General features: G+C 42.3%; 2 protein-coding genes and 1 long non-coding RNA gene across 6 annotated transcripts in view; 2 read left to right on the top strand and 1 right to left on the bottom strand.

The window, feature by feature from the left end:
* Positions 1-27,843, top strand: part of LOC115394926 (uncharacterized) — a 51,851-nt gene that overhangs the window by 20,648 nt on the left and 3,360 nt on the right. For all 3 annotated transcript variants that reach the window (XR_003932200.1, XR_003932198.1, XR_003932199.1), the window contains one exon: positions 22,548-22,626. This is a non-coding gene — a long non-coding RNA (uncharacterized LOC115394926). The remainder of the gene's footprint in view (positions 1-22,547; positions 22,627-27,843) is intronic.
* Positions 8,179-9,660, top strand: gsx1 (GS homeobox 1). The gene is made up of 2 exons (XM_030100232.1): positions 8,179-8,694; positions 8,797-9,660. Exons 1-2 carry the CDS (start codon positions 8,316-8,318, stop codon positions 9,147-9,149), a joined length of 732 nt encoding a protein of 243 aa, XP_029956092.1. The 5' UTR covers positions 8,179-8,315; the 3' UTR covers positions 9,150-9,660.
* Positions 14,632-27,108, bottom strand: arhgap31 (Rho GTPase activating protein 31). 2 transcript variants are annotated; one of them, XM_030100222.1, is made up of 12 exons: positions 26,503-27,108; positions 23,731-23,833; positions 23,173-23,317; positions 21,992-22,074; positions 21,782-21,889; positions 21,466-21,608; positions 21,164-21,371; positions 20,896-21,017; positions 20,274-20,330; positions 19,461-20,105; positions 19,201-19,349; positions 14,632-18,896 (listed from the first exon to the last, which is right to left on the bottom strand). In XM_030100222.1, the coding sequence occupies exons 1-12, from the start codon at positions 26,600-26,602 to the stop codon at positions 16,860-16,862; spliced, it is 3,900 nt and encodes a 1,299-aa protein (XP_029956082.1). In that variant the 5' UTR covers positions 26,603-27,108; the 3' UTR covers positions 14,632-16,859. The 2 variants fall into 2 exon arrangements, with proteins under 2 accessions (XP_029956082.1, XP_029956083.1); XM_030100223.1 differs by having other exon boundaries at positions 20,896-21,014.

Raw genomic sequence — 27,843 nt, 5'->3', positions numbered from 1 at the left:
TGACCCGTCATCACACAGGCTCTCACATATACGCTCAAACAGAGACACTGAATTAGCCCAAACCCCTTTTTTTTTTTTTTTCCACAACGCTTACGTCATAACTCTTGAGAGAAAGTTGAAGCCGAGCCATATATTCCCCGGTTTTGTCAAAAGCAGAGTGTGGGACAGAGTAAAAAGCTGCCACAGAGGTCATTAGGATGAGGAGGGAGGGGGGGGGAAGTAAACTGCAACAACCACAAAGTGAGGCGGGGGGAAAAGTCAAACAAAAGCTGAGTCCGAACCTCAATGGCTGCAATAGAAATTTGAGAAGAAAAGGGGATATTGAGTTATGAAAATCATACAGGGGGTCTGCTCTTACTAATGCAAATGTCCCCCAAATTTCTTTTTCATTGCGCTGAAAGAGTTGCTTTCACCCAGGAAACTGGCTCAATTTAATACTTTGAAGTTGTAAGATACAGTTTAACGCTTCGAAACAACAATCGCTGTTTTCTTTAAATGTGTTTAAAACTCTCGTCTATTTGGGGAATGCCATCATTTAGAAATATCACAGTTTGTGTCGACAGTCAAACCTTTCTAACTAAAAAAAAAATGAAAACAATTCCAAAACAAAAGCGGCTCCTGAAAGGAGGCTAATGTGACATGAATAGGGAGGAAATGGGCCAAACCGCAGGAGGTCATTAATGAGAGAACCATAAACTTTAAAAGAGTCGCAGTCGCTTCAGTCGCTGCTCTCTTTCAGACTTTGGAGTTTGGTTTCCCTGCGGCTCGTCCTCGTCTTGTTCTTCAGGAGAACGCCCCGAGATGCTGAGCTGAAAATGAGTAACTAATAGTTACAGAGTGGGTTTTTTTGTTTAGCGGTAAACTTCATCTTTCTCTCTCCCTCCTGCTCTCACTCTCTGACCTCCCTCCTCCCTGACACTTGCCCCCCTCCGTGATTTCCCATGGTTCCCCAATTGATTCAATTAAGCGAACACACAAATACCATATGCCGAAAGATGTTTTTTTTCTCGGCCCGCCACAAAACAGCTCGCCAGCTGCACTGAGAAAAAACACTTGTGGGGAAGCTAAAATGGAAAGTTTAGAAAGAAATTCAGCTTCTTTTTTTTTTTTTCTTTGAATTTGCCATCGTCTTCACTTTTTGTTTCTGAATCAACTGCTAAAGAAAACGACATCAGAAGATCAAAAACAGAAACCGAGAATGAGGGGAGGGAAAGATGGGAGGATCAGAGAAGTAGAACAGTGAAAAGGAGGGAGGAGGAGCAGCGAGTCGCCATCAAAACTTGTGCTGCGCCTTCTAGTTCAACTTTGCTTTCTCGACAATAAAGTCTTCTGCGTGCCGCCTTGCAGCAGAACATTCGGCGAAGAGAAATGAGCCAAACACAACGCGGCTAAAGCCGCTTTGGAGTCCTCGGCTTTTGTACTTGAGGGACTCATGAAAGAGCTACAGACACAAAATGGGAGACAATGGGAGCAGTGTGTGTGAAGCCACTATCGCTGACATCCCCAGCACTTTGAACAACTTGTCAGCGCGGACACTGAAGCAACCGCGTTCTGTCACATTTGTGTACAAACTCCTTGAAAGGGCTTGCCGACCTGCCCATATCCCTTTATTGGGGTTCAAATGGCGAGAGGCATTCATTGTGTCTGGGAGAGTTCATTAAATTCATTGGTTTGACCTGTTATTTCTCGGCCAAAAGTCTGCTGATTTGGGGAAAAATGTGAGTCAGGCATACGTAATAGCCTACTGACCTCCACAGGATAACAAACCCCTTTTGAAGAGCATTTCAAGGCTTTTTTATGAATGGGGTCAAAGGGAACGTTTGAGACGTAGCTATGGCAGAACTAATGGATTTACATCAAAAGGGAATTTGAAATCATTCAAAGATCTTTAGACCTCTAAATAGTTCCTCCAATAATATTTCAGTTATTTCTTTTTTTTTTTTTGGAAGATGAGGAATAAAATGTGAAGATTGGTGGCAGCAATGAAAGAGAAGGTGGGAGGAATCAAAGAAGCTCAAAGAAGAAGTGTATGTGAATGTTTTAGTTCCCATAACATTGTCACATTAAGATGTAAATGGGCTCATTAGAGGGAACGGACAGTCAGAAGTGCAGCATTTTCACATTTGTTCTTGTCAGAGGCAGGAGACGGGCCACGATGAGGATTTTCTTTGGGAGGCACCACAGGTACATGAGGAAATTGTATTTAAGTTATCACTGTGATCATTTTAACACTAATGAGAAAAGCTAAAAAGGATCGCTAATGTTTTATGATTAATACATTTTTGAGGTTATCGAATTAAAAAAGCATCAAATAATTTGTCAATGAATTAAACCAAGAAAAAAAGGTAAAAGTTTATATTTTTAAGCTGAAAAAATGCAAAAAAGGAAGAAATCCTGTTCAGATGCTTTTTTTTTTTTTTTTTTTTTAGAAAGATTTGAATGCATTTTTCTACATTTAATAAAGTCCATATTTAAAAATACAACAAACTCAATCAAGTGCAAAGTAGATGGATGCAAATGATTCAGACAGCAGCACTTAAAGATGTTACTTTTTTTGTTTTGTTTTCAGATAATTTTATTTTAATAAAGTCATGAAGTGTCAAGATGCAGGTTCATACTGTGCTGGATTTTGCACTGAAATTATTGCACAAGATTATTGTGCTATTTGCCGTTGAGCAGTCTTACAGTCTTCGGTATGAAGCTGCTGCAGAGCCTGGCTGTTCTGCAGCAGAGAGAGACGGACTGATGGTGCTTTCACTCGCCACAGACAGCGTTTGGCACCCATGTCCGTGATGGAAGGAAGAGAAATCCCGATAATGTTCTCTGCCATCCTCTCCACTCTCTGGAGTTCCGTCCAGCCTGCAGCTGAACAGCTGCCGCTCCACAGAGAGATGCAGTCGGTCAGCAAACTGTCTCCATCAGGTACATGTTTCCTTCTGGTCCTGCGAAGGAAGTGGAATCACTGCTGCACTCGCTTCTTCAGAGATGTGGCGTTCTGGGTCCAGGATAGATTGATTTTTATGTGAACCTCATGAAATCTGGTGCTTTCTGCCACCTCCACGGCTGAGCTGTCAGTAACCAGAGGAGACGGTCTTGGTCGGCTCCTCCTGAAGTTAACGATGACTTAAAGCAGTCAGCTGGTTCCCATCATTTTAAGATCTTCTCTCCTGTTGGGCTCTGATTTGTTTTATTTAAGCGTGGCTGATGGATTCTCCACTTTCCCAGGTATGGGTTTTTTTTCCCCATGTTGAATCGGTCTTCGCTCACTGCTCTCAGCGGCTGTCGGGCCCACTGAGACCGTCTGTGCGGCCAGCTGTGTGGAAGACTGGCATAGCTGCGAGCGCGCACCTAGCAACAGCACTTGACCTGGACTCCAGCACATCAGAGAGGCTCTACACCACACACTGAGGCACAAATTCAGCAAACAGATTTACCAGCAGGGGATGCAGTATGATGCTAATAAAAAAGGGGGGAAACATCTGAATGGATGAAGTGAACTTTGAGGTGTCAGTTAGATCAACACAAACACTTTCACTGATGAGGGGCTGCTGGGAAATGGTCAGACTGCAACATTTATTCTTCGTCAATACTTTCCCAATATTTATGACTTGCTAACTGTGGTCATTTTTCTTGATTTAATTTTATTTATTCATAAGTAATATGATTATTATGATATATATTTTTTTGTAAAACAAGCAATTCAACAAATGGATATTTTCATTCGTCTCTGGACTTCTTTAATTTGATCCTTCCACACTGCTGGGCCTGGTGCTAATTGCATGGAGTGACCTCCGTGAAGGAGCTGTTAGGATCCACCTCAGTGAATGAAAGCAGCTCAGACTGGTGTCAGCATGACGTACGACGGGCTATTTGTCATATTCACACACACACACACACACGCACACACACACACACAGACACTGAAAATGTTGGGGTCACTAATGCTTTGGAGATGTGAGGATGGTTTACTTGAAGGATTACTTTTGTCACATTTTAGGAGATCAGAACTTAATGTAAGATGTTACAAGCAATAACAATTTAATGTTGACTGATGTGTTTGGAAATCACGCAGAATTATTTCTACTTTTTATTTAAAATCTTAAAAATAAAAAAAAAATGCAGAAAAAGATTCATGGAATATTAAAGTAGTGAGTTCAGTTGCCCAGCTTTAACCTTCAGGGGTGCATTTCACTGCTTTCACTAATTATATTATCACTGTCTCATGAAATGAAAGCACAGACTGACAGACAGAAGATAAAAATCATCTAGAAACAGAATAATTTTAGTCTTATGCTAAAAACTTTAAATCCCACAAGACAAAATAAGTGCCTTCTGAGAAGGTTTTCACTTATTCCTTTAGTCTTTGGAAAGTTCCTCAGATGAATCCAGTCGAAATTATCTTGTTCTTGGGATAAACTACTGTTCTCTGAATGATCTTAATTAGTCTCTCCTGTTTGGACCGGTGTGACTTTCAACTCCAGATTTACTGGAATACATTTCGCATCAGCCACGAACAGCATTTTATTATATTTTGTACAGTTGTGATTACAACTGTGAGATTAATTCATACATTAATCCAGTTGAAGCAGCTGTGTTGGGGAATTACAACTAATTTATTGAGCCAGAATTGAGAGGTCCTCTGTGCTTTAAAATGATAATTTTCCAAAACTGAGTTAATAGTAAACTCGATTATCAATACACACTAAAACAAACCCTGTTGAAACACATTTAAAAGGATATACATGATAATAACGTGAAGAAACGGATGCACGTGCATCTAAAACTGTCGTCTGTATGATAAATAACTCTAATTTATTTGGTAATTCACTGGATGTCACATGTTCCTCTGGATTTTGTGAAGAAAAAACTGTTTGATCCTGTTTAATTTTGAGACCAGGCAGAGTTAAGCTGCACTCATACACAATTATCATCTTGAGAAGTCCACTTGAAAGTCTCCTCAAATCAAAAATAATCTCCCCTTTCTGGACGCCGCCAGTCGTCATTCAGCTCGAGACAAGACAGAAGTGAGACAGACGCGTCGGTTTCTTGCATGCTGAGGGAAACTGTTCAGCGTGTATCTGCTCCGCTTCAGTCAGGTTCAAATTCACCTGTTGAGCCTTATATCTGTCACATCTCGGCGCCTCAACCGCCAGCATCCCTTTGTCCGTCTCCTTCTCTCTTAAGGATTCATTAGTCCCTATAGACTCCTGCAGCCTCAACATATTGCTCCATTCAGCTGGTACTTACGTGTCATCTGTTATCTATTGGACTGGTGTTTCTGGTGAGCATATGAATGATAATCAGCCTTTTGTGTGTCCATAGAGGTGCAGCGAGTTCTGCAGTCTGTGATGTTGCCTCAGGGGGAGATTAGGAGGGGCAGCCGGCCCTCTGTGTCACGTCGACAGTCACAGCGCCCATCCGCGGCTGGGCCAAACCCCACTGGGACCTTAAATCCTGTTACACTGTCAGCTAAAACCATCATTTGTATTAGAGATGTGTGGGTGTTTAAGTGTGTGTACATATTAAGTGAGGGGGATAGTGTCTTAAACTATGAATTATTCATACCAAAAAGAAAAGGAGATATTGACTACATCTCCATAAACAGTCTGCTCTCTTTATGTCATCAGGCACGAGATCTTTGGGTATAATTGCGTAAAAGCCCCTGAAAATGTGCTTCTCCAACTGCACAGCAGGCACTGGTCAGCGTTATCATCAGGGATGGATTTGAGTGATGGCAATTGTTCCAACTTAATATCTTATAAATAATTTACTATTTCAGGGGCATTACTTTCCCCCTCCTATCAAACATTAATGTTAAGGAGCTTTACCAACTCACAGCTGTATGCTAGTTACTGAACACATGAAGCTATGCTGAATTAGTTTAGCTCATTGGTTTGTGACTAGAAAAAAACAATAGAAACAAAGCCACATGCAGATGGATATAAGTGGCTATAGATGTCTTTTTTTTTTCTTTTTTTTTAAAGCCTGGAACCTTTGCAGAAATGCAACAGAGCTGTTATAATGTGAGTGGGCTATTTTCCTCGATTATTTATCTCAGTAACAAGTGATTACAGAGAATGAGATTCTTTGCACTTCTGGCCCGCGCCTCCAGAGGGAGGTCAAAACTATTTGTCAGTCTCCAGTTGGGATTGCAAATTAGGATGAGCCTCCCTGCGTGACGACCCATGAAACCTCTATTCCTATCCACGGGATGACTGCTGTACATAATTTGAAAATTAGGGCCTTTGATAACATCTTTATGTCGAGCAATACATCAACCTGCCACCGAGGACTGCAGGCTCCGGAGGAAAAAAAAAGACGCATCCCAGCATCATTCTTTTTAAATCTGAAACATTTACGCAGAGGGATGTAGAAGAAAAAAAAAGACACATTAGCCTTTTTTTTTCTCCCCAGCACAACCTGGTAAGCCTATTATGAGAGGAATAGTGTTTGATGAAAACATGTCATTAACTTATTACCTAATTAGGAATCGGAATAAAAGCGACAAAATTGTATTTACAGGTTTCAGAGATTGAGGCAAGATTGACAGACAAGTTAATGGCTAATTCCTGGCATGAAATGAAAGGAGACACTAATACAAAAAAATGAAAATGGCTCTCGCAGATATTACAGGTTTTTGTCCTAATGACTAGATCTCGTTAAAGGGTTTAACTGCTCCTAATTTGTACCTACTTTAATGGTGCTACCTAATTACAGGTCTGGCTTTTTTATGGAGGATTAGTAGTGTGAAGCTGAGCACATTAAGCCTCTTTCATACAGGAGAGAACAGATAGCATCACACCGTCATGTGTTGGAGCTGAGGGCTTGATGCGCAGGATGTGACAATATGTGGAAAAATATGCGTAAACCCAGAGTGGAGAGGCGCTGCTGTTTCACTGTAATTAATAAAAGGAGAATTACATGTCGATTATGAAAGAAAGATCTTAAATGAAACATAGAAAAAAAAACAAGAGTTAAAAACTTTGAGTGGCCTTTCTTTGAAATGACGGCGAGTGTAGAACAGCTGGGTTTGTTTGTGCCAGATTTAGTTTCAAAGGTTATTTTTTGCACATTTCTCTAAAGGCAGAACATAAAAGCAAGCTCGGGAAGAAGAGGAATCGCATTCCAGTATTTACTCACTTATTACGGGGCCGGTTTCTTTGAAGGTCTTGTTCAGAAAGCCTTAAAGTGAAAGAAAATGTTTTCCTATTACTTAATTCAATCAGAGAGCGAGGCGGGGGCTTGACGCGCAGCGCACTGGGCTCCTCTATGACAGAGTCGCCTTTGTTGCGTCTATCCGCCGCTGTCACACACTTTAATTCGACTCTCTTTCTCTCTCATTGAAAACCCTCCACAATGACATTCAATAAGGGCCGCAGAGTGAAAACCTGGTTATTTTTACATATTCTTTCCCCCGACTCGGCAGGGGCCCGAGCAAAGGAATTAATCACTGCTCTTTAACAGCACTGCCTTCAGGCAATGACTTGTCCCTTTTTTTTTGTGGCCAGAAATGACACATTAACCCTAAAATGGGTATGCATAAACTTTACATTCAGCTGTTGCATTTATGTTTGCGCTTCACGCTGTCTGTCGGCAAAGCAGCCACACAAGTACAGGAGGTTAGTCAGGATGCGTAATGCGGAAAAATAATTATGCACATCATAGGAGAAGCAGTGCGAGAATGATTTGGCTTTGTGTGTGTCATTTTTTTTTTTCAAATGTGACAGTACATTTAGTTGATTTCAACTTCTTGTAGTCTGTGTTTAAAAAAAAAAGATCTTTGGAAATTTTCAGGGTTAAATAAAAGAAATCACAGCTGTTTTTTGTGTTCTTTGATGTTACGGCACGATTTAGGGAACAACTTTCAGCCACATGCTTTTTTTTTCCAACTCTAAAACAAAACTTGAATTCACTCTGGCTTTCCAAAATGCTACAGAAACGTATTCTATCGCGAATTTAAGCTCTCCTCTATGATAAAATGAGAGTGATGATAAAAGGGAGAATGGGCAGTGCCGCCTCTTGCGGCGTGGGTGGGGCTGACAAGAATAGACTACATTATGCAGTTCATTTAGTTAACAAGTGAAATAATGGGGAAGCGTGCAGTGGGAATGCCGAGAGAAAGGCACAAAACCCTATTGAGAGCTCTTGGCCGCTTACAGCGTAACCGTCACATGGCCGAACCGAGTCCGCCGCGGCTATTTAAGGGGAGGCTGTGCGCCTTCAGCACCACTTCGCTGTCCACCGTCCAGAGGAGAGCACGCACCGACCGCGCATCGGCTCCGACTCCACACAAGCTGAGCAACAAGCCTGCAACCATGCCGAGGTCTTTTCTCGTGGATTCCTTGATTCTAAGGGAGACGAATGACAAGGGGAACGAGAACAACCCACCTTTATTCCCGTACGCCGTGCACTCGCCGCACCACGCGCACGGGCTCCCGGGCTCCTGCCACTCCAGGAAAGCCGGGCTGCTGTGCTTCTGCCCGCTGTGCATGACCGCCTCCCAGCTCCATCCGTCCCCGCCGACGCTGCCGCTCCTGAAGGCGTCCTTTCCCCCCTTCAGCTCGCAGTACTGCCACTCAGCTCTGTCCAGGCAGCACTCTTCATCCAACAGCGTCAACCTCAGCCACGGACCCGGGATATACCAGGCTGCGTACACAGTGCCAGACCCGCGGCAGTTCCACTGCATCTCCATCGGTGAGTACAGTCCCACTTACCTTTTAGATTGGTTCACCACAGCTGCATTTCATGTATTTCAATCATCTCGCACTGCCTGACAGCACCTCGTATTTTTCACAGAAAACAGCAACGGCAAACTTCAGAGCAGCAAGCGCATGCGCACCGCCTTCACCAGCACACAACTTTTGGAGCTGGAGAGAGAGTTCACCTCCAACATGTACCTCTCCAGACTGAGGCGCATCGAGATCGCCACGTACCTGAACTTGTCTGAGAAGCAGGTGAAAATCTGGTTCCAGAACCGCAGAGTGAAGCACAAAAAGGAGGGAAAGAGCAGCAGCCAGAGGACTGGATCACACAGCTGCAAGTGCTCGTCCCTGTCAACCGCAAGATGCTCGGAGGAAGAGGACGACGACATTCCCATATCTCCATCCTCATCCGAAAAGGAGGATGTGGACCTGTCCGTCTCTCCATGAACTCCCCTCTTGACTCCATCTGAAAAATTTTGCTCCTGATTGATTTTGAATACAGCCAAAAAGGAAAAAAAAAAAAAACCCTGACTGTACCATCCATGTTCAGTCGTCTGTATATAAACAGAGAATATTTAATCAGGGAATTGCCCTGAATTATTGTATAGCTGTATACATGTTGTACGTTTTGTATGTAGTTTTTTTCTGAAAACAGTCCATTGTTGTTGCCAATCCGATGAATACGGTAGGCATATTTGTAAAGAACAACCCCAAAAGCAAGAGCACCATTTTTTTTTCCTTTAGTATTTTGGGGTAGACAGTATTTTGTACTACACTGGGTGAATACTGGTTAGATTCATTCTATGTGGATGGAACTGTGATTTAAGACATGGAAAGTTGGAGAGAAATTAATAACCCCTCCGTCACATGGCTGAGACCACTCTGAAATTATATCTTCAGTGTAATTGAAAAGTATTTATTTATTTAAAAATGTTGATACTTAAATAAAAATATTTCTGAGCGGTAGTTTGTTGTTGTGTTGAATATTCTGTTTTTGCGCACCTTTGCGCGCCAGAGACGCACATGAACTCCGTATGATCAGGTTAGTTGGGAAACAAATTAAAGAGGTATAAGCAATGACAAACACTTAGATAATGCCCAATATAAATTTAGAGGCGGTGGTCTAAGTAGAAATAGACATTTTACAGAAACTCTTGCTGGCTGCGCTGATGTGGAAACGCGCGCGATACGCAGAATCTGATCTCTCTTTTCAGACGTAGCATTTATTTTCTCTCCTAATTAAAACGATGTATGTGTTGCTGTTCTTTTGCTAAAGCTGTAACTATTCATAATGTGTCCGGCATTATTCAAAATGCGATTATAGCAGTTCATTTGATCTCAGAATGAATACATCTTTTCGCTTAATATTTCAGTCTGCACATGGCTTTCTTTTTGAAGAGCAGCGTAGTGTTTTTGTGTAACTAAGGAGCACATTGGAGGGGTATGAGCTTAAAAAGTAAATCAAATGCCTCATAATCTTTATTACTAACAAGTGATAAAGACATTATTATGGGATCCTCTTAAGTGCTTTCCCTGGGGGACACTCAAGCCAGCTATCACTGCCCGGCCCTTTGGAGCTCTTTTGAAGTTTCATCCCAGCTGAAATGATCCGTCTCGTGTGACTGAGTTAATAATCACCGTGGGTTCATAATGGTGCATCAGAAGTGCGCATATCTTAAGATATTGATCTAACATGAAAATAAACGAGGAAAGGATTCAGTTTGGCGCCCATGACCCTTATTGTTCTTATTGTTAACGCAACACTGTGGTCAAGTTTATTGGCGGTTTTATGAGCTCCAGGTGTGTTTTAACACCCGTTGCAAACCTCCCCACAGTTGGACAAATTTTTTCCCCCCCAATTACAAACACACACTTTTAAATTCGCATGCAATTTTATTTTTACCTTTGCTAAATTAAAGCGCAGAGAGGAAATGTGCCAAGTCAAATCATGCGCAGGATACTCCCAATATAATTTTGCTTTAAAGGCAAATGCTGGAATTGTATTCTAAGTAAAATTAGTCTAAAACAGTACACGTGCATTATTTTGAATTATAATTTATAATATGCTGACTTCTCGTTGAGGTATCCTCACAAAGACCAAACCGCGAGTTTGGCGTGTGGTTCCAGTTCAGTGTTTTACGCACCGCTGCAGCTGCTCTCCGGCTGAAGCTTTGGCTGTCAGAAATATATCTTACACGCTGAATAGACTTTAAATGATATTTGGTTGTATATAAACGCATTTGTGTACTTTTTAAAAGAGAGCAAAAAGTGTTTTTAAATTGCGTACAGCACGTTATCTGCGTCGGTGTGCCTTTTGGATGTGCAGTTTCACTTGTAAACTTTCATTTAATTGTTCACTTAACCATTTTAACAAAACTCATATATTTGCATTTGTTAAGATATGGGATTAGACTATTTTGTTAATTGCACCATAGAGCCCCATTTTGCTCACAACGTCCTCTGCAAAGCGCCCTTTATCCATTCAATAGCCCGGGGGTATGCGCCCTGGGGGAGCTTATACGCTCGGTGCTCCAAATGCTCAATTTATTTATTCTTAATTTTGTGCCGATCAATTCATTGAAGCAAAAAGGACTACGGTGTCTTTTTAAAAAAGAAGAAAAGGGAATTGTGGACGTAACCTTGACGGAGCTGAGGAGAGGGCTCCCCTGACGCTGGAGAGCCGCTTGAGTCAACAGGCGCCCATCTAGCAGACTCGCCCTTGTCTTTATTCTGGCTAATTTTTTATTTACGGCTTTTCTTTGACATGTCTCTTATCTATCAGATTAAAAGAACAGCTTGTAACAAATCAGTCTGCACGATTTACAACAGCATTAAAAGGGGACAAAGGGAGCAGGCAGTCAGTACCTGAGAGTCTGGTAGACGGCGCGGCGCTGCAGCTGATTCGATGGTTTGAAAATACGCACGAAACAAAATACTTGAATCCTGAAAAAGAGCCTTTGTACGTTTCTTTAGAAATCAAGCAATTCTGCATGACAAAGGACAATTAATAAGCCGTCTTTTCACGACCAGCAGCTGGTTTCCCCGTCAAGGAAAGTTGGAAAAAATTCAGACTGAATGCGCGCAAAAGCCCTTTGCGCGCAGACAGCAACCCAAGGTGACCCATTTGGCACAGTTAAAATAACCAAGCCGAGGTAAAAGCGAGGGAACTGTCAAAAACATTTAAGCTGAAATATCTTGAAATTGCAAATCCCTTTATGTGGAGGGACGCTGCCGATGTGGGTTAGTCGTACAAAGGAGGTGGTTAAGTTGGAGAGGCTTTGGAAACGGACACGTGGCTTCTCAATGAGAGCTCTTTTGGACCCGCGTGGCTTGCTGTGGCACTGCACATTCAACAACTTTAAACTTATCCAGCTTAACAAAAGTCCGGAGTAAACTTTAACAACTTAACATGCAAACTTAAATGCAACACTTTATTAACTTTTAAACACTTTATTGCGTTTATAACGTGTTTATTTACTCGTTTTTAAGAGACAATTGCGAGCTGTTCCAGACTTCCAACCTCGCCGTGAATCCAAAGTAAATAAGTTGAAACAAATATATTTTTCAGTCAAGACGTTTTTCAACAAATACTTGATGATTAAAGATTGTTTCTTCTTTACATTTCACTACTTTATGTGATGTTTTGTGGTTTTATATTTTTGTTTGTAGATGTTTATAACGTTGAAACGCATCATCTGGCACAACTTGTTTCTTTTTTGCATTAATATAGAAATAAACTAAAGTTTTTTTTGGAATAGTAAAATAGAAAACAGCACGCATGTGTGGTCTGGGGTAGGAAAACTATCAACTGCATTCTATCCCAGCTTCATTTTAACAGCTTGATCAACACGTGTGGAGTCAAAATGGGTTCAGTTTTTGGCCAGGGTCTTAAAAACTGAGCAGCGGCAGCAGCAGCAGTCTGTCTCATCGTTGGCGTGAAGCGTGTTGATCCGGCTGAAGTGGCAAAGGAAAGGAAACCGCCCGTCATTGCCTTGAACTCCGACTGTTTTCAGCTGCAACATTTGAACCCATCCAGCTGTATATAATCTGTTTAACAGCTAATCAGTAATGTAAGATGAAGGACTGGCACGCAGCTCCACTTCTCCTCAGTTTCCCCCCTCGCTAATTGAATATTCAACGCGCGCACCGTGCCCTGCGTGCCTTTTTCAGTGTGCTGAGAATACGCCTTTTTAATTCTCGGCCCATACACAGGGAGTGTCAAAGGTCGGGAAATAATGAACTGCGCAGACATGGAAGAGACCTCTGCCAGCGCTGCGGCTTGGAGCAGGGAGAATGCCTCTGCGTGTGACTCTGGCCCAAATATTTGATGTGGCATTATTACAAAACTACAGTGTAGTTTTTTTTTCTTTTTCTGTGGGCGTTTGACTGTGCCATGTGCAGCCATTCCATATGAGAGGATGGATGTGAGGATCAGGAAGTCCTGCGTAATTCTTTTTTTTTTTTTTTTTTTTTGAATGTTGAAAGCAACGTAACAGGTTGTGATCGCGTATTTAGAAGATAAAATGTAAAGGAAGAAAGAGGAAAAAAAGCTGCAGCAGATGGTTCAAAACGTATGAGTGAAGTCTAGCATTCAGGATTTGGATCACAGCGTTGTGCCTTTCGTGTTGTGTGCCATCATTACTGTACACACCGTTCCAGTGCTGACTGAAGTGTAGCTTTGTAATTTATGAACTTGGATTATTTTACACCTCGTGCTGTGACTGAATTTTGTTTCAAATCTAACCATAGAACATATATCTTCTTTTTTTCTTTAAACGGGATTACAGGTGGTCCCAATTGGCCAAAATAGCGCACAGGGCATGCGTACGCACACGCCCAATGTATTGATGACTCCCAGAGGGATTGCGTTGTTTTTTTGTTTTTTTTTCTTGTGGGGAGAGTGAGGCCACCTGCCCCTGCTCCGTCTCCGTGTGTGTACGTGCACTGTGACGCGTCCTCCGCGCACCTGATAGAAACGCTTCCCCTGCGCTCAGCCCCTCCGCCTGTTGGTGTGCAGCTCTGCGCTCTGACCGGAGACGCGTGTGGAGCAGGAGCGTCATCTGGTGGCAAAGACGCGGAGCTCGATGGCTGGTTGGAGGACGCGCGCACATGCACGATTCGAGAAGTTTTTCATAACACTTTAATCCCCCTTTTAAGGTATAATTTTCCATTTCGCCACCACTCACCACTAATCATGTGAAGTAAAACATCTCTGTCACGAATAAACTCCCATAATGCATGCAACTGGGTCTGGAAGCACATCCCAAAGGGCCTCATCCATGTTGGGGGGCCCCTTAAATACTCCTCATTCAGGCAGCAGCAGCGGCACCCCAATCTCTGTTTTCATGCTCCTTTCAGTGTGTTTCTTTGTGAAGGAAAGAAAGTTATGAAATGTTCAGGACTCCCAGGAAAAGCAAAAGAATTCACATGCAATGAGAAGATGTGAAGCCCAGTGGATTACCAAGCCACACAGTCACTTATAGAAGCTGTGGATATTTGAATACGTAAAACTTGTCCTGGTGCATTTTGACAAGTTAAAGTAAATATTTTAAAAGGCAAATGAAAAAAAAAAAATCGATTACGCAAAGACTTAAATTGAGACAAGTTAGATTTCTCAGAGGACACAATATTATTGCTCAGTAGTTTTTCTTACTGTGAATAAAATGTGTTCACATGGCAAAAAAATAGCAGCATACAAGTTTCTCTGAGTCTCCAAAGAGATTTGGAATAGTGTAATCTTTTTCTTTGATCTCCACAGAGTTATTATAACCGATTCAAAGTGTAAAATATGTTCATATGGTCCGTCTATAAAAGAATACGCATGTGATCTCAAACTGTACACTCTGCTTAACATCACTCCCTTTAAAATGTACTTTTGAGCTGATTCTTTGAACACCTCAGTCAAATATTAGCACAACCTCAGTTTGATGTGATGATTTTATTCTCATAACTCTTTTGTAACAAATCTCATCGAGCATCTTATGTGTATCATTTTGCTTTAGGTGCCAGAATTGATTAACACAAAGCATCCATCTCAAAATGATCAACTCAGGTGTTTTTCTTACAAATACACACACACTTCAGTCAGTCACCTTCAGTACGAACAAGTTTACAGGAGTTACAAAACATATATGTAAAAAAAAAAAACAATAACTCTGAAATCTTCATCAACATCCCAAAAACTTTTAGGAATAAAAACAATGTGTTCATTCACTCAGTCCAACCAAACCACAGTGTCAACGCACTGCAAGCCGCACAACATCCAAAGCAACTTAAATACAATGTAACATCAAGGCTGTTGCGTTTAAAAGGCGTTCACCCACACATGACAAAGAGGCAATGGCATCAAACAGAAGGGAGAGAAAAGCCTGCGCATGGCAGCATCTGACTTTGACGCTAAGCACCATCAAGGTCCAAACAGTGAATACAGTCAGCGCGCACACAGTCAGCATCCAGTTTTTTTTTTTGTGTGAATAGCAGCTGCAGAATTTCACTTTTGTTAACACCAAATGGTCAAATAAAACATCTCTTCTAAAAAGCAGATTTTTTTTAACTCAGTTATTGTCACAAACGCATAACTAAAACTCTGCCATGATGTCCAAAAAAATACAGAAAAACAAGCTACATCTTAATATAAATTCTTCTGTGGCTAAATACTATGAATAAAACTTCTGATGTGTTCAAATAAGAAATAAAAAAAAATCCTTTTAAATATTAGTCATAAAATCACATTGGCATCAGCTTATTACAGAGCCAATTATATAGTATATTGTAAAAATATCAGGTGTATGTCATGTCTTGTATGAGTAAATAAAGGAATAAATAACTGAGATTCATGACTAATACACTGTTTAACAGTTAAATTGTAAGTCCTTTGGATTTCTGGTATTTTTTTTAACAGACTATTATGGCACTTTTACATTTATTTAGTATTTAGGGAGAATGAATGTCGTCCGTATGTGTGCAGAGGTGACAATCTGCCTTCATGTTGAGGACTGTGGGATGTCTGCATTTCTTTAAAATCACAACAACCTGAGTCATCTGGGAGAGAGGAGGAGATCGAACGAGTTCTGAAGATACGTAATACTGTAGAAACATGAGAAATATGAAAACCCAAAACTAACCCAGGTTCAAATGAGATTCTTTCTCAGTGAAGTATTAAAAGGAAAAAAAAAAACATTTTAAGAGTCTGTGAAACATGAGTGCTTTGTGAAATAAGTAAACATTGTAAACTTAATAGTGTTCCAACATGAAAACCTCACACTCGTGATATAAAACCACATTCCTAGCTAAGATCCTCAACATCTTGAACTGTCTTCATGAGTTTTAGGATATAGCTAAAACTGTTTATGTGTTTATATATCCTGGGATCTTTTGAAAGGCTGCATCTCTTTCTCAACTCAGCGTCTGACTACGCAATGGATGGAGCCTGTAGTTACGATGGAACGTTTTCTCATAATTCTGCGGAACGCTGCTCCACGACTGAGTGAAACTTCTGGACAAAACAATGTTTCTGAAATGTCTTAATATGAGCTATAACGCTTGAGAGCTTTTCTTCAACAATGAAATATTAACTAACATAATAAGTGGGATTAAAATTCAGATTTAACATCTGAAAACTGCCCAACACAGGGACTGTGAGGGAATTTGTTGCACAAAATGTAATCGATATGATGGTGTGCGGTCTGAAATTCCTAAGTTCTAATATAATTTAGTATCTCAGTAGAAATCTGCTGCAGGATTCTGCCTGTCGCAGTCGCTTACTCATATAGAATCGCTGCAGTTTCCTCAAGATTTTAATTGCCTGTAAAGTGCCTTGTGATGGAAATGACGTTGTGTGATTTAAACTGAAATAAAGTTAATTGAATTTGCCCAATTCATTGAATGTCACAGATTAATTTTCAAATAATGCATCATATAAGACTACAATTGACCAGTTGTGAAATAATAAAGCAGTTCAGTGTAAAATGTAAAGTAAAAAAATCAAAAAACACTTGTTTGAAGTATTTTAGCCCGGCTCTAATGGCTTCCTGTATCTTAGATACTTCATTTTAAAGAAAAGATTCAATTTGAATAAATGCAAATCCAATGATCTACCAGAGAGATTCTCGATGTAGTGTATCTGTTTGCATGAACAAGAAGCTGAACGGTCTCCAGTCATTCAATCTGCCTGTGGCTCCGACTGTCAAAGATCATGGACCTCCTCTGCGGCTGATAAAAGCAGCTGGTGGATGTTTCCAGTCTCTGCCCACTTTTTGGAATAGTCATTTTGTTTTGGAGAGCGATCCCCTCCGGCGCTCTGAGGCTGTCCGTCCCTTCGTTAGAGAACACATTCGCGGCTGACGGGTCGTTCAGGTTCCTGATGGTCGACAGGAGCTTCCCGTCGTCCCCCGACGATGGATAGTCCATGATGGGGAAAGGAGGGCTGAGCAGGATGAGACTCTGAGGCCTCTGTCGGTTCCGAAAGGACGGCCTCTGAAGGAGGTTTCCCCTGCCGGGTCTGGGACAGTCTACAAACACCTCCAGGCTCGGGGCGTGTCTCCTGGTGATGACTGGCAGTTCAGGAGTGGATGTGGCCTTCCCACACTCAGCAGTTTTCTCATTCGTCGGGTGCTTCTGGGGTTTGGGGGCGGGTTCTTTATTCTCCAACTCCTCCTTCAGGTCAGACATCATCGGAGGGACAGAATTACTCTTCTCTGCGCTCATTTTAGTGCATTCCTTTTCTTGTTCCTTCGCCGCCCGGACTTCATTCTCTGGCCTGGAATGAGGTATCTGGCTGTACTGCACCTTCGGAGGCACCACCGGCACAGCTTTGGCCTGGCACGTTTTGATCATGAACGCAGTCCGCACGGACGCCACGCTGACCGGCGCCGAGTTTCTCCGCAGAGGCGCCTGCTGGTCACTGAGAAACAGCTCCAGATCTGAGGGCAGGCCGTTGTTGGCGGCCCCACATGAGGTCACTAATCCTCTCGGACAGGAGGAAAACTCTGACGAATTTGGGTTTTGTTGATTAGAAATGTCTCGGATGTAGCGATGGCCCAGGTCTAAGTTCAGAGAAAAGGGTCGGTGCTTAGAGAAGCAGTTTTCCTCCCTTTTCACCGTGACTGCTGATTCATGAGACATCTGTCTGTTGAACCTGTGAGATGAGACTGTGTTCTTCTGCTTGGTTGTGCTGCTCTTTCCTGTTTGGGGCTGAGCTGAGTAATTCTCGCTCATCCTTGCAGGCACTGACGGCAGGTGTGTCCATTTAGTGTCTGGCTTAGCGCTCGCAGTCTGAGGAAAGCTTCCAGAGAAGCTGTCAGCGCTCTTGAGGAGGGACTGTTTGGCATTCTCATCTGAAGAAGATGAAATCTGCTCCGCGTCTGAGCTGACGGTTTCCTCCAGTGAGCTGAAGGGCGACAGCTGGCTGAATAACTCCTCCACATCAGGTGAGTGGAGGGGGCTCGTAACCCACTGCTTCGAGGAGGTCAGATCCTCCCAGGACTCCACCAGGTCCAGCTCCTCGGAGTTTCCTCCACATCCCTCGTCATCGTCGAGGATCGGCAGCTCCAACGCGTTGCGTTTCTCCTCCAAACTCAAAGAGAGCTTTTTGATCGGCTCCAGCTCAGCATTCACGCTTCTCTTACCGCCTTCCAATAGCGTCTTATGTTCCTCTTGACGAACTTCATGTCTCTGAGGTTTTGCGTCTGTGCTCTCTGCTCCCAAAAAGCTTGTGACCACTGGAACATCCTTGATCGTTAGAGGACTTGTAATGTGATCCAAGTTGGTTTCTTTAAGAGGAAGCCGTAAGGGCTTGGTGAAAACCGGCTCATCTTTGTTGACGCGTGACGCTTTTTCTTTCTTATCTACATGGTCGGCAGGCCACACGTTGCGTGTTTTTTCTTTGGAAGTATCGATTGTTTTGTGAAGGGAAAATAAGATATCGGATTCTGAGGGTTGCTTCCTTGCGGAGTTGAATCCAGTGCTGATAGCGAGACCCGCAGAGGTATTTGGACTTGGCTCCATGCACAGCAAGGACAGAGATGGAGAGCTGCGGCTTCGCTTGGACTTAACGTCCATCGTTAACTTAGTGTTCTCGCAAGGGCTGGCAGTATTAGCAGGCTTGATAGAGTCATCTGGCAGGTCGATATCTGGTTCAGTTATCTTCAGCTCGTGGTCAGACCACGACTGTTTTCCAGGAGGAGATTCTTTTACCTGAGAATCACAAAAACAGTCGGGTTTAAATGTTTTTGAAGTAACAGCACCTTTCATTGTATAAGTTACAAATCTTCACCATGATTCAAAGATATGCCTGCTGTGGTTTTGTCCTGACTTTTAACTTAATTATACTATAAATCTGAATTTACATTTAACTCTCTTCTGTCCTTTATTAAACAACAAAACAGAAGACTTCAGCTTTAGTTCTCACAAACTAGAAAAGACAAAGACAAACATTTAAGGATTAACCTACAAAGAAAATCATCTGTTATTAAAAAAAGACTCATCATGAGCATCTCACCGGTTCTTCTTCTTTGTGCTCGCTGTGCAGTTCTTTCCCAGAAGATGGCGCTGTGTCTTTGCCTTCGTTTACATTTGCAGAGGACCGAGATTCCAGTTCAGACAGATTTCTCCCCACCTGGGCCTCTGCTGCCACTTCTTTACTGCTATCTGTAACAAACAAGTGTGTTTTCCTTTAATTTCCACGCTGTAGCTTGTGTGTAAACTTAAAATCTAACTCAGTGTTCCATTTTCAAGCGTGACAATGGAAGATGTTCTCACCCTGCAGCAATGCCGTTGAGGTCAGGTCGTCTTTATCTTTCCTCTCTGCGTCTTCCTGTTTCTTTGGCTCCAGCTGAGGGAAAGTGTTGCTCTTTCCACTGCTGCTGCTCTGCTCTGAGGTCTCTTTGGAGGGTTTCAGAGTCGCCGCTTTGTCCTTGGCGTGCGCCCTGCATGGCGTGCTGTTGGAGCTGATGACCGCCGACACTCGCAGGGGCACGGACACGGCGAAAGGCTCAGATATGTTCACGGCTCTGCGCTGGTGCCTCGGCGAGGACTCCAGCGGGAAGAAGCTCCCCGGGAAAGAGGGCCTGGAGGAGCTGTTGTGGGAGGAGCCCGAGTACAGCATCCTCCTGTTTTTTGGAGAGGTGGGCTTGTAGCCACTGAGGTCGTCCCCTTTATACACCTTCAGCTGCTCCGGCAGCGATTTGGCAGGGGCCGCAGAAGCACCTGGCGACCCCTTCTGGTTCAGGCTGGAGGTCCAGCCACCCGTGGCCCCCCCAGACTTGATCCCTTTAAACTCCCAGTTCTGGTCGTGTTCACTGAGGTCGTAGAGTGAGTCGGATCCCAGCGTTCTGGACTTTACATCCGGAATAAAAATACTGTCGGCTCCGCCGGGCGTGCTGCTGTTTCCTGTTCTGTCATCGTCTGCGCAGTAAAAATTACACAAGTGATTATGAAATGCTATTAATAGACACAAGGGCCACGTTACATAAGGAGGCAGTCAAGGTTGGTATTTTTGAGAGTTGCAATCTACAACTTTGCCCAGTGTTTGAAAACACGGCACAATTACCATAAATAAACCACTGGTCTCACCTGTTGGTAAAGAGCACAACGACTCCATGCTCCTGGATGGACGCAGAGCCGCCTTTTCTGTGGAAAGAAGTACAAAAGGGACTCGACTTAAATGGGAAACACACACAGAACATTGTGTTTTCTAACTTCATGAGAGTTTTAGGGATCAAGTTTTTTTTTTTAATGTTGAAATTCAAAATAATATATATCTGTAGTCAGTTCAGACCAGTCATATCTGTGAAGTGCTATTGTACTTAGTGCTGCGTTCAAACAGCAGATAGTGGAAGAAATCTCTCAGGAAAAAAAAAAAAAAAAATGTTTTCATGAGAAAACATTATCTTCTTTCGTCCTCGTGAATACATTTCTATCAACTCATACTGGATGCTCCAACTTCTTTTGTTTTTTTTTTTTTAATTTTTTTTTTTTTTTTTTGGCGGTCGAATTCGATGTCTGGCTACTAATACCAGTCAGTTTCTTCCCTCAGTACTAAAATTACATCTTTATTTTTCCTTTTCTTTTGACAGTTATTCATGGACATACCTACATTTGGAGAAAGAACAATGTGCATGCTCTAGAAGATGATTCCTTTAATGTATGTGGTGGATTAGATTAGATTAGATTATGTTCCCACTGGGGGTTTTACCTGTTATCCCCTGTGCTCTTATGAACACGCTGCCGTTCCGGCTCAGTTTTCCCTTTGAGTCCACAGACCGCCCGAGATTGAAGATGGACTTCCATCTCTTCGACTTCCCGGAAAGCTTTCTTCTAGGAGGCAGATTGAGATCAATAAGTCAAGTTCAAATGCAGCAAAAGCGGGAAAAAAGCTACATATTCATACTATCAGTGTTTTATGAAACAGGATCAAGTAACACACCCTTTACAGTTGGTGAATTGTAATCACAGTGACTCACTTGTTGTCTGATATGTCTATGACGGTGTGATAGAGGGTGGCGGTGCTGGTGTCAGGCAGGCTGTTCTCTCGCTGACGCTCTTTGTGCACGGGGTGGTTTGGACTCAGGGAGCGAGCCTGAGCTTCTTCCAGGCTCATCAGCTTCATCGGCCCACACTGACCGCTGATGGGCAGCGTGGCGTACTTTTCCCCACACATCAAGCTCGGTCCTGAAGTGGCACAACAGCGACTTGGTTTAGGTTAAATTAGAGTAACACATATTATCCCGCAAAAGAACATGTGTACATTTTAGGAATGCCATACCTTCTTTAGGTTTGTTTTGTGCCAAATCGCCACTGAAGATCTGATCTGTGTGGTTTAAAATAAACTCAACCACTGACTGTTGTATCCGCACCTCCTGGAAAGCCATGTCTCCATTGCCAGAGGAACCCTCGATGTCTTTAGACCTAAAGACACAAGTGTTAAACTCCTTTAAGTATAAGTTCATCAAGTTTTAAGCCAGCTTAAGAATTCCTGAGGAGGTTTAGTGGTGGGTACAAAAAAAATAAAATAAATAAATAAATAAAAAACATAACAAAAGGCAGATATTGTTTGAAGTAGACCTTGAAGCTAATCTCACCTCAAGAGATTTGGAGCCCACACCAGAGCCAGGTTACGTGTGTGCATGTTTGTCTGAGTGCTTAAGGTGGCGAGGCGGGCCAAGTGCTTGGTGAGGTACTCCAGTGTCCTGAGGAGAGTCGACGAAACCGTTTTAATATGTAACAGAGACTCGGTTCAACAGCTGGATGTTTGTTGAAACATCAGGGCGTGAAAAAGGATTTAAATTCACCTGAAGTGAGACGTTGGCAGCTCCCTGATGACCCTCTGGAGGTGTAGTAGTCTCTCATGTTCCCCCTGGACTGAGACTACTTCCTGTATGTGAAAACAACAGCTGAAATCACAAAATCTGCACACATATACCGGAATCTTTTTTCACAGTGTCTTCCTCATAGCGAGCGAACAAAAGAGTTTGGAAGAGTGGATTAATCTGTATTTTCTTTCAGACTACTTCCTTGTGTCTTAGCCTGATGAATAAATTTAAAACCATTGCTGGAGTTTACTAAATAAAAGTAGTGTGACGAATCCAAATAGCTCGGCACAATGGCTTTAATTACATATTGCAATGTCACTAACAAAAGGAACTAAACTTGTGCGGTCAGGTGTTACAGCCAAGGTACAAACGGTATCTCAAGCATGCCGTGTTGCATCCAAACAGGATCACAATCTGAAACGTAATCTCCGGATAAAGTGATGTGAAAGTAGATGTGTCATAAAGTTTGATGAAGCACATCTAAAAAGATAAAGGGAACTCCCCCTGTGAAAATATTTTTGTTCTCTTTGTGCAGGTGCCGGACGAATGTTTCCAAAAACACCGGAGAGCTGCTGTCCTCAGGAACAATCCACGGGAGATGTTCGAATGCCAAGGTATGCAAATGGCATGTCAAGGCACACAGAACTAAAAGCCTGAACTGGGACTTTGAGGTCAGCACTCATCCACTGCACCTTCTCATTCGTGTGCTTATTTAATCCAGAGAATGGTGCAATAAAATCTTCTCTAAATGCAGATGATATATTGTATCATGCTTTTAAATATGAAAGTTTATTTATTTTAAAACAAATCAGGCCGTTCAGACTACGTCTGGCAAGAGAACAAATCCTTACTTCTCAGAATAATCTTTCAACAGAACACCACACGGAGGAAAAACTCATATCGTCACATAACGTCAAGTCAAGATAGACAATAAATTTATAGTATTTTGAAAGCAGGTTTGCTTTTGCACTTTCCGTACACTGAAGCACCAGGTGCAGTAAACACCACTTCGGTGCCCGATGTGTGATGTTGCCATCTTGTCTGCCACAAATTTAAAACGCACAGATTTAGAACTACGGTAATCTGCCGTCAACCCATTTCTTAGTCACACAGGATTTCCCGCCTTTATGGCCGGCGTAGATGCGATTGGATGTACTCACGGTGAATTTGCCGTATAGCTCATATGTGAGCAGTGGATTGGGAAGCTCCCTGAAGTACAGCTTACATAAGGAACCCACACAGTGGATGTCCTGGAGGTACACTTCCTTTGTAAGGTCAGGGCACGCCTCGGAGCAGAATTCCTGCCTACACACACACACACACACACACACACACACACACGCGCACAAGCGCGACCACACGCACGCACACGGATTTAGCTGAATGCAGGGATTGTTTCACACCCCTGCTGAAGACTCCTGCAGCATGTGGCTTGTTAGAGTGAAAGTTAGCTGATGTTGCTGAGCGGGGAAAAACTGGCACACAGATGCTAAACAAGCAAAAATCTAAACACTGAAGAAAATAAAAATGTTTTTGGTGCATGATTTTTTTTTTCCCACACTGTACATGAGATCTATATTTTAAAAAGGCATCCATAGGGAATAACAGATTTTTGTCTCACTATTTGCTTTTAAAATCTTTTTTTCAGATGCACTGTGTAATTTGAGAAAGATCACACAGTTAAAGAAACATGTCACTTTATAGAAAATCCGTGTTACCTGAGGCGCTGGATATTTGAAGTGACCCCTGACAGTCTGTAGATCCCGTCCACAATCCCATGCTTTTCGATAAACTCTGCACATTTCTTCAGAACCTGAGGAACTTCAAGAAACAAACTCTTGGTTAAGCACTCCTACAGAAACTTTTAACACATTTCTTCTCTTCTCTTTTATCCCGCTTGAATTTCAGAATAATGGAAATAACATGGAAAGGAAATGCCTGTAAATGTATCGTTTCAGTGGTAACAATGCACATAAGGTTAACCTGATCGTATGCAGTTTGTTCCACTGCGGTTGTTTTGTGCTCCTTGGGGCCGGTGATTGTAGGTGGACTTTGACAGGAAGTTAAAAATGGTTTGTTTGTTTCAGAGGAAAGTTGACACACCCAGTCCTTGTAGCTGGTATTACTTACGACATTTCCTCTAATAGAAAACGGCTTTTGAAATGTGACCACTGACCCACACAACTTTCTCAACTACAAAACATCCCACTCGGCACGCACGGCGTGGATGAGTTTGGCATCATGCTTCAAAAAGTCTCAGGATTTTCAGCTGTGGTGTTGCAGACATGTGCAGACTCATTAAACGCTTTCTTTTTAAACACTCATAAAATAACAACTGATCAGACATTAGGAGTCAGAGAAAAACTTTTTATTGCCTGTATTTGACACCTGGATATGTGGATAAATAAAATTAGCAAACGCTCCCAAATAGATCATAGATCAAATGCCGAATTGATTTTATACGTTTTCAAAGAAACACAGAAACATATAGAATCAATTTGATTTAAAATTGATTTATCATGGTTATATATTGAGCTTTAATCTTTTTTAAGTAATCAAATGTGCAGACAGATGTCTAATTTTTACACGAAAATCAATAGTTGATATCACACATTCATTGCTAAGTTTTTTTTTTTCATCCAGAATATTGATCTTGTCTTTGATCTGTATTTCTATTCAATTGAAGTCAATAAAATCATTATCTTTTGGACAGACAAAAATCCAAAATCCTTCCCTCAAAGTGAGTGTGTGATTATTTGTGGCAGTCTCAGTCGTCACCAAAGATACCAGCAGTCTGCTGATTCAATCGGATTGACTGAATTCATTGGATACTCTACTGCATGTCTGTGGGGAAGATCTGGATGACGAACAATTCCCAAGTTGTTGCTTGGTGCTTCTCTGTTTATGCAGTGAAAAACAGTTACTGTTCCTTGTATACTACAAGTCTTACCGGTACATTGCTACCGATACATACTTGATTGTGAGCAATTCAAGTTACAGACAAGTGTAACTGTGCCTGAAGATTTCAAGTCTCGATTGTGGATATCACCACACCTTCACAGTTGTGTCAACATACACATGTTTAATGTGATGAAACAGGAATATCTTCTGTGAAACAAGAAAAACGGACATCCTAACGTTAATGTCTCGCACAGTGCTTCGGTTATCGCGTTGGTTTAAGTTTATGTTCTCCCTGGGACTCTAAAGTGTCTGTTGGTGTGAATGTGAGTCTGAGTTTACCCTGTGATGGACTGGTGGCCTGTCATGGAGTGACATTGTGGCTGATACAGAATTGTTCATCGATCATTCTGGTTGCTCTTTACTTTGGTTCAGATCTTGAACTTGAATTATTAAAGGCAAGAGAAGCTCTCACTCATACTGCTTTATTTTGCAGCTGTGAGTGTGCCGCTTTGCTTTGCTGTAATTTGAGCCAAGACAAAATTGTTTGGGATTTTTGTGGAGAACCTCTGACGATGACACTGGAGCTGTTTCCACTCTCAACATGTCTGATTAGAGCTTTACAGACAACGCGCATCCACGTGGTACACAGAGACGGATGCTTAAAAATAACATTGCAACATCTACTTGGTATTTGATTTGTTCTTCTGCCGTTTTTCACCTGAAACACTAAATCCCACTTCATTAAAAGGCACCGACACCCTGAAAGCACAATATGTCTGCTGCTTCCATGACACAGGGGTACAACCCATACCTCCTCCTCCTCCTCCTCCTCCTCCTCCTCCTCCTCCTCCTCCTCCTCCTCCTCCTCCTCCTCCTCCTCCTCCTCCTCCTCCTCCTCCCTCACTTCCTGCACTGGACGCCCCGCCTCAAAGTGTGCCGACTCCAACAGGTCTTCCTTTAAGTAAAGCTATCCTCCTATCCTACATGCACGTGGGAGATTTCTGATCGCTCTTTTTTTTTTGACGCACCAAGGCAAACAACAACAACAACAACAACAGATCATGTCTCCAAAAATAGACTGAGACATGCAGAGAAAGACGGGCTGCTGTCTCTCAGCAGCACCGCCCAGTCTTTTGTCAGACACTAAACTAGTCATTGGAACTATAGTCATCACAGGACATTGTCACAAGAAGTGCTACAGCCACACCCCACGTCACAAATGACATTTTTTTTCCTGCCAACTGAAAAAAGGAATAGTCTTTCTTAATGTAAAACACACGTACGCTGACAGCACATTTGTGTGACTGAAAGTAAAGATACTTTTATTGTCGTTTTGGTCATAATTTTATCACATCACTTTTAGATAGTTGGCTAATACTAACAAAATTAAAAGTATTAATAGTAAATGTATTAAAAGAAATATTAAAAGTTATAATAATTATAACTCTAATAAAGCTTATTTTCCTATATAAATGTTATCATAATGTCTCAGTCAAGGAAGACAGTGAAGGAAATAAAGTGTAGTTTGATCATCTACTTGTAAGGTAGCAGGTATATTTCAGAAGAACAAGGAAAAAAATGGAGTTTACCATCTTGTCCTGAACTCTGGAGGTGTTCTGTCAGGTCACAGCCGAACGCATTTTCACTCCCTTTCTTTTTGGACTTCTGCTTCGTCCCTTTATTCTTCATGTGGCTCCAGTTATCGGTCCAGATGATCAAAAAGACAAGTTCCTGGTAGGTGCGGCGACTGATCCATATGACCCTGAGAAAGGCTGAAACTGTAGGTCAGAAAGCAGCCACATCGAGATCCCAGCAAACAGCTCCCAAACGTCTGCATCCGCTCGCATTCTGACTAACCGCACTGTCGGAGGCTGAGAGCAGAAGTGACGTCACTCTTCAAACCTAAAGTTCCCTTAGATTGTTATTACTTCTGGAGATGACCAAACTAAAGACATGGTGTGACTGCAGACTGAAGGACGCGGCGGTCCGCTGCTTTATCTGTGAAGGATTTGCAGAAACAGCATTAGAACTGGTCGGTTTCCTGTTGTTTTTTCACCCCCAGCCAGTCTCTCTCTGTTCCTTTTTTATCCCCTCCTCTTTTCCTTCATTCCAGTCTCCCCTTTTCACGGGCTTCCCTGTGGCTGAGACATACATCAAGAGAGGTGCCCCCCCTTCCCCATAAACTATAGTTTCTCTTCTCTAAATATGTAAATACTGTGTTTAAGACGGAGTTCTAGTCCTGGTGTGCCAGAGTTTTTTAAAATGTTGACTCTGTGAGAGTTGCTAAATGAAGTTAGGGGAGGAGGAGGAGGAGGAGGAGAACAGCTGACTTCTGTTTCTCTCCTGGTTTAGGAATTACTGGCCTCTTTTATCCATTTTTTTTTTTCCGTGTGTGCCCAAACTTGGGGCTAACGGGAAAGCTGTGCTCTGCCTTCCTGAATGCTCCCAATGTATACAGTTTCCTGTGCAAAGAGCCCGGGCTGGAAAACAAAAACAGACGGGTTCTGAAGGAAGAGGGAAGTGGGAGGCGACTAAAGCGAGGGCCTGAAGGGCACAGATGGGAAATGAGGGGAGACGAAGGGGGGGTGGTGTGACGAGATGGACAACACATGGTTCTTGTTACTCACTGTTACATATTTAATGTCAGACTTTTTAGTTTGATCTGCAACTCTGATGAAATATCAAAAAAAAAAAAAAAAAAAGAATGCATGAAATCTGTTCTATTCATGATAATGTGAGAATGTGCACATTTGTTTTAAGTTGTCCTCCCTGTATTCATTTATGTAATGCAATCTCTGCTTTAATGGTTCTTCTCCGAGAAGTTCCATATACCATTTGTTTTCTAACTTTTTGACACACGCACACTTAAAGATTGGAATTTTACACCATTTTACCCAACTTAAGGTAGCAAACAATGAGCAAAGAGCAGG

Source organism: Salarias fasciatus, chromosome 10 (assembly GCF_902148845.1).
Source record: "Salarias fasciatus chromosome 10, fSalaFa1.1, whole genome shotgun sequence".
Classification (NCBI taxonomy): Eukaryota; Metazoa; Chordata; class Actinopteri; order Blenniiformes; family Blenniidae; genus Salarias; species Salarias fasciatus.
This window is presented reverse-complemented; position numbering and strand designations above follow the sequence as displayed.

Bases quoted from the DNA above. Each gene is read 5' to 3' on its own strand.
- arhgap31 (XM_030100222.1), bottom strand. From the start codon at position 26,602: ATGAAGAATAAAGGGACGAAGCAGAAGTCCAAAAAGAAAGGGAGTGAA. The intron at 22,075-23,172 runs GTGAGTACATCC...TTTCACATACAG, and splicing joins AGCTATACGGCAAATTCACC to GAAGTAGTCTCAGTCCAGGG. The intron at 19,350-19,460 runs GTGAGAACATCT...TGTTTGTTACAG, and splicing joins CTCAACGGCATTGCTGCAGG to ATAGCAGTAAAGAAGTGGCA.
- gsx1 (XM_030100232.1), top strand. From the start codon at position 8,316: ATGCCGAGGTCTTTTCTCGTGGATTCCTTGATTCTAAGGGAGACGAAT. The intron at 8,695-8,796 runs GTGAGTACAGTC...TATTTTTCACAG, and splicing joins GTTCCACTGCATCTCCATCG to AAAACAGCAACGGCAAACTT.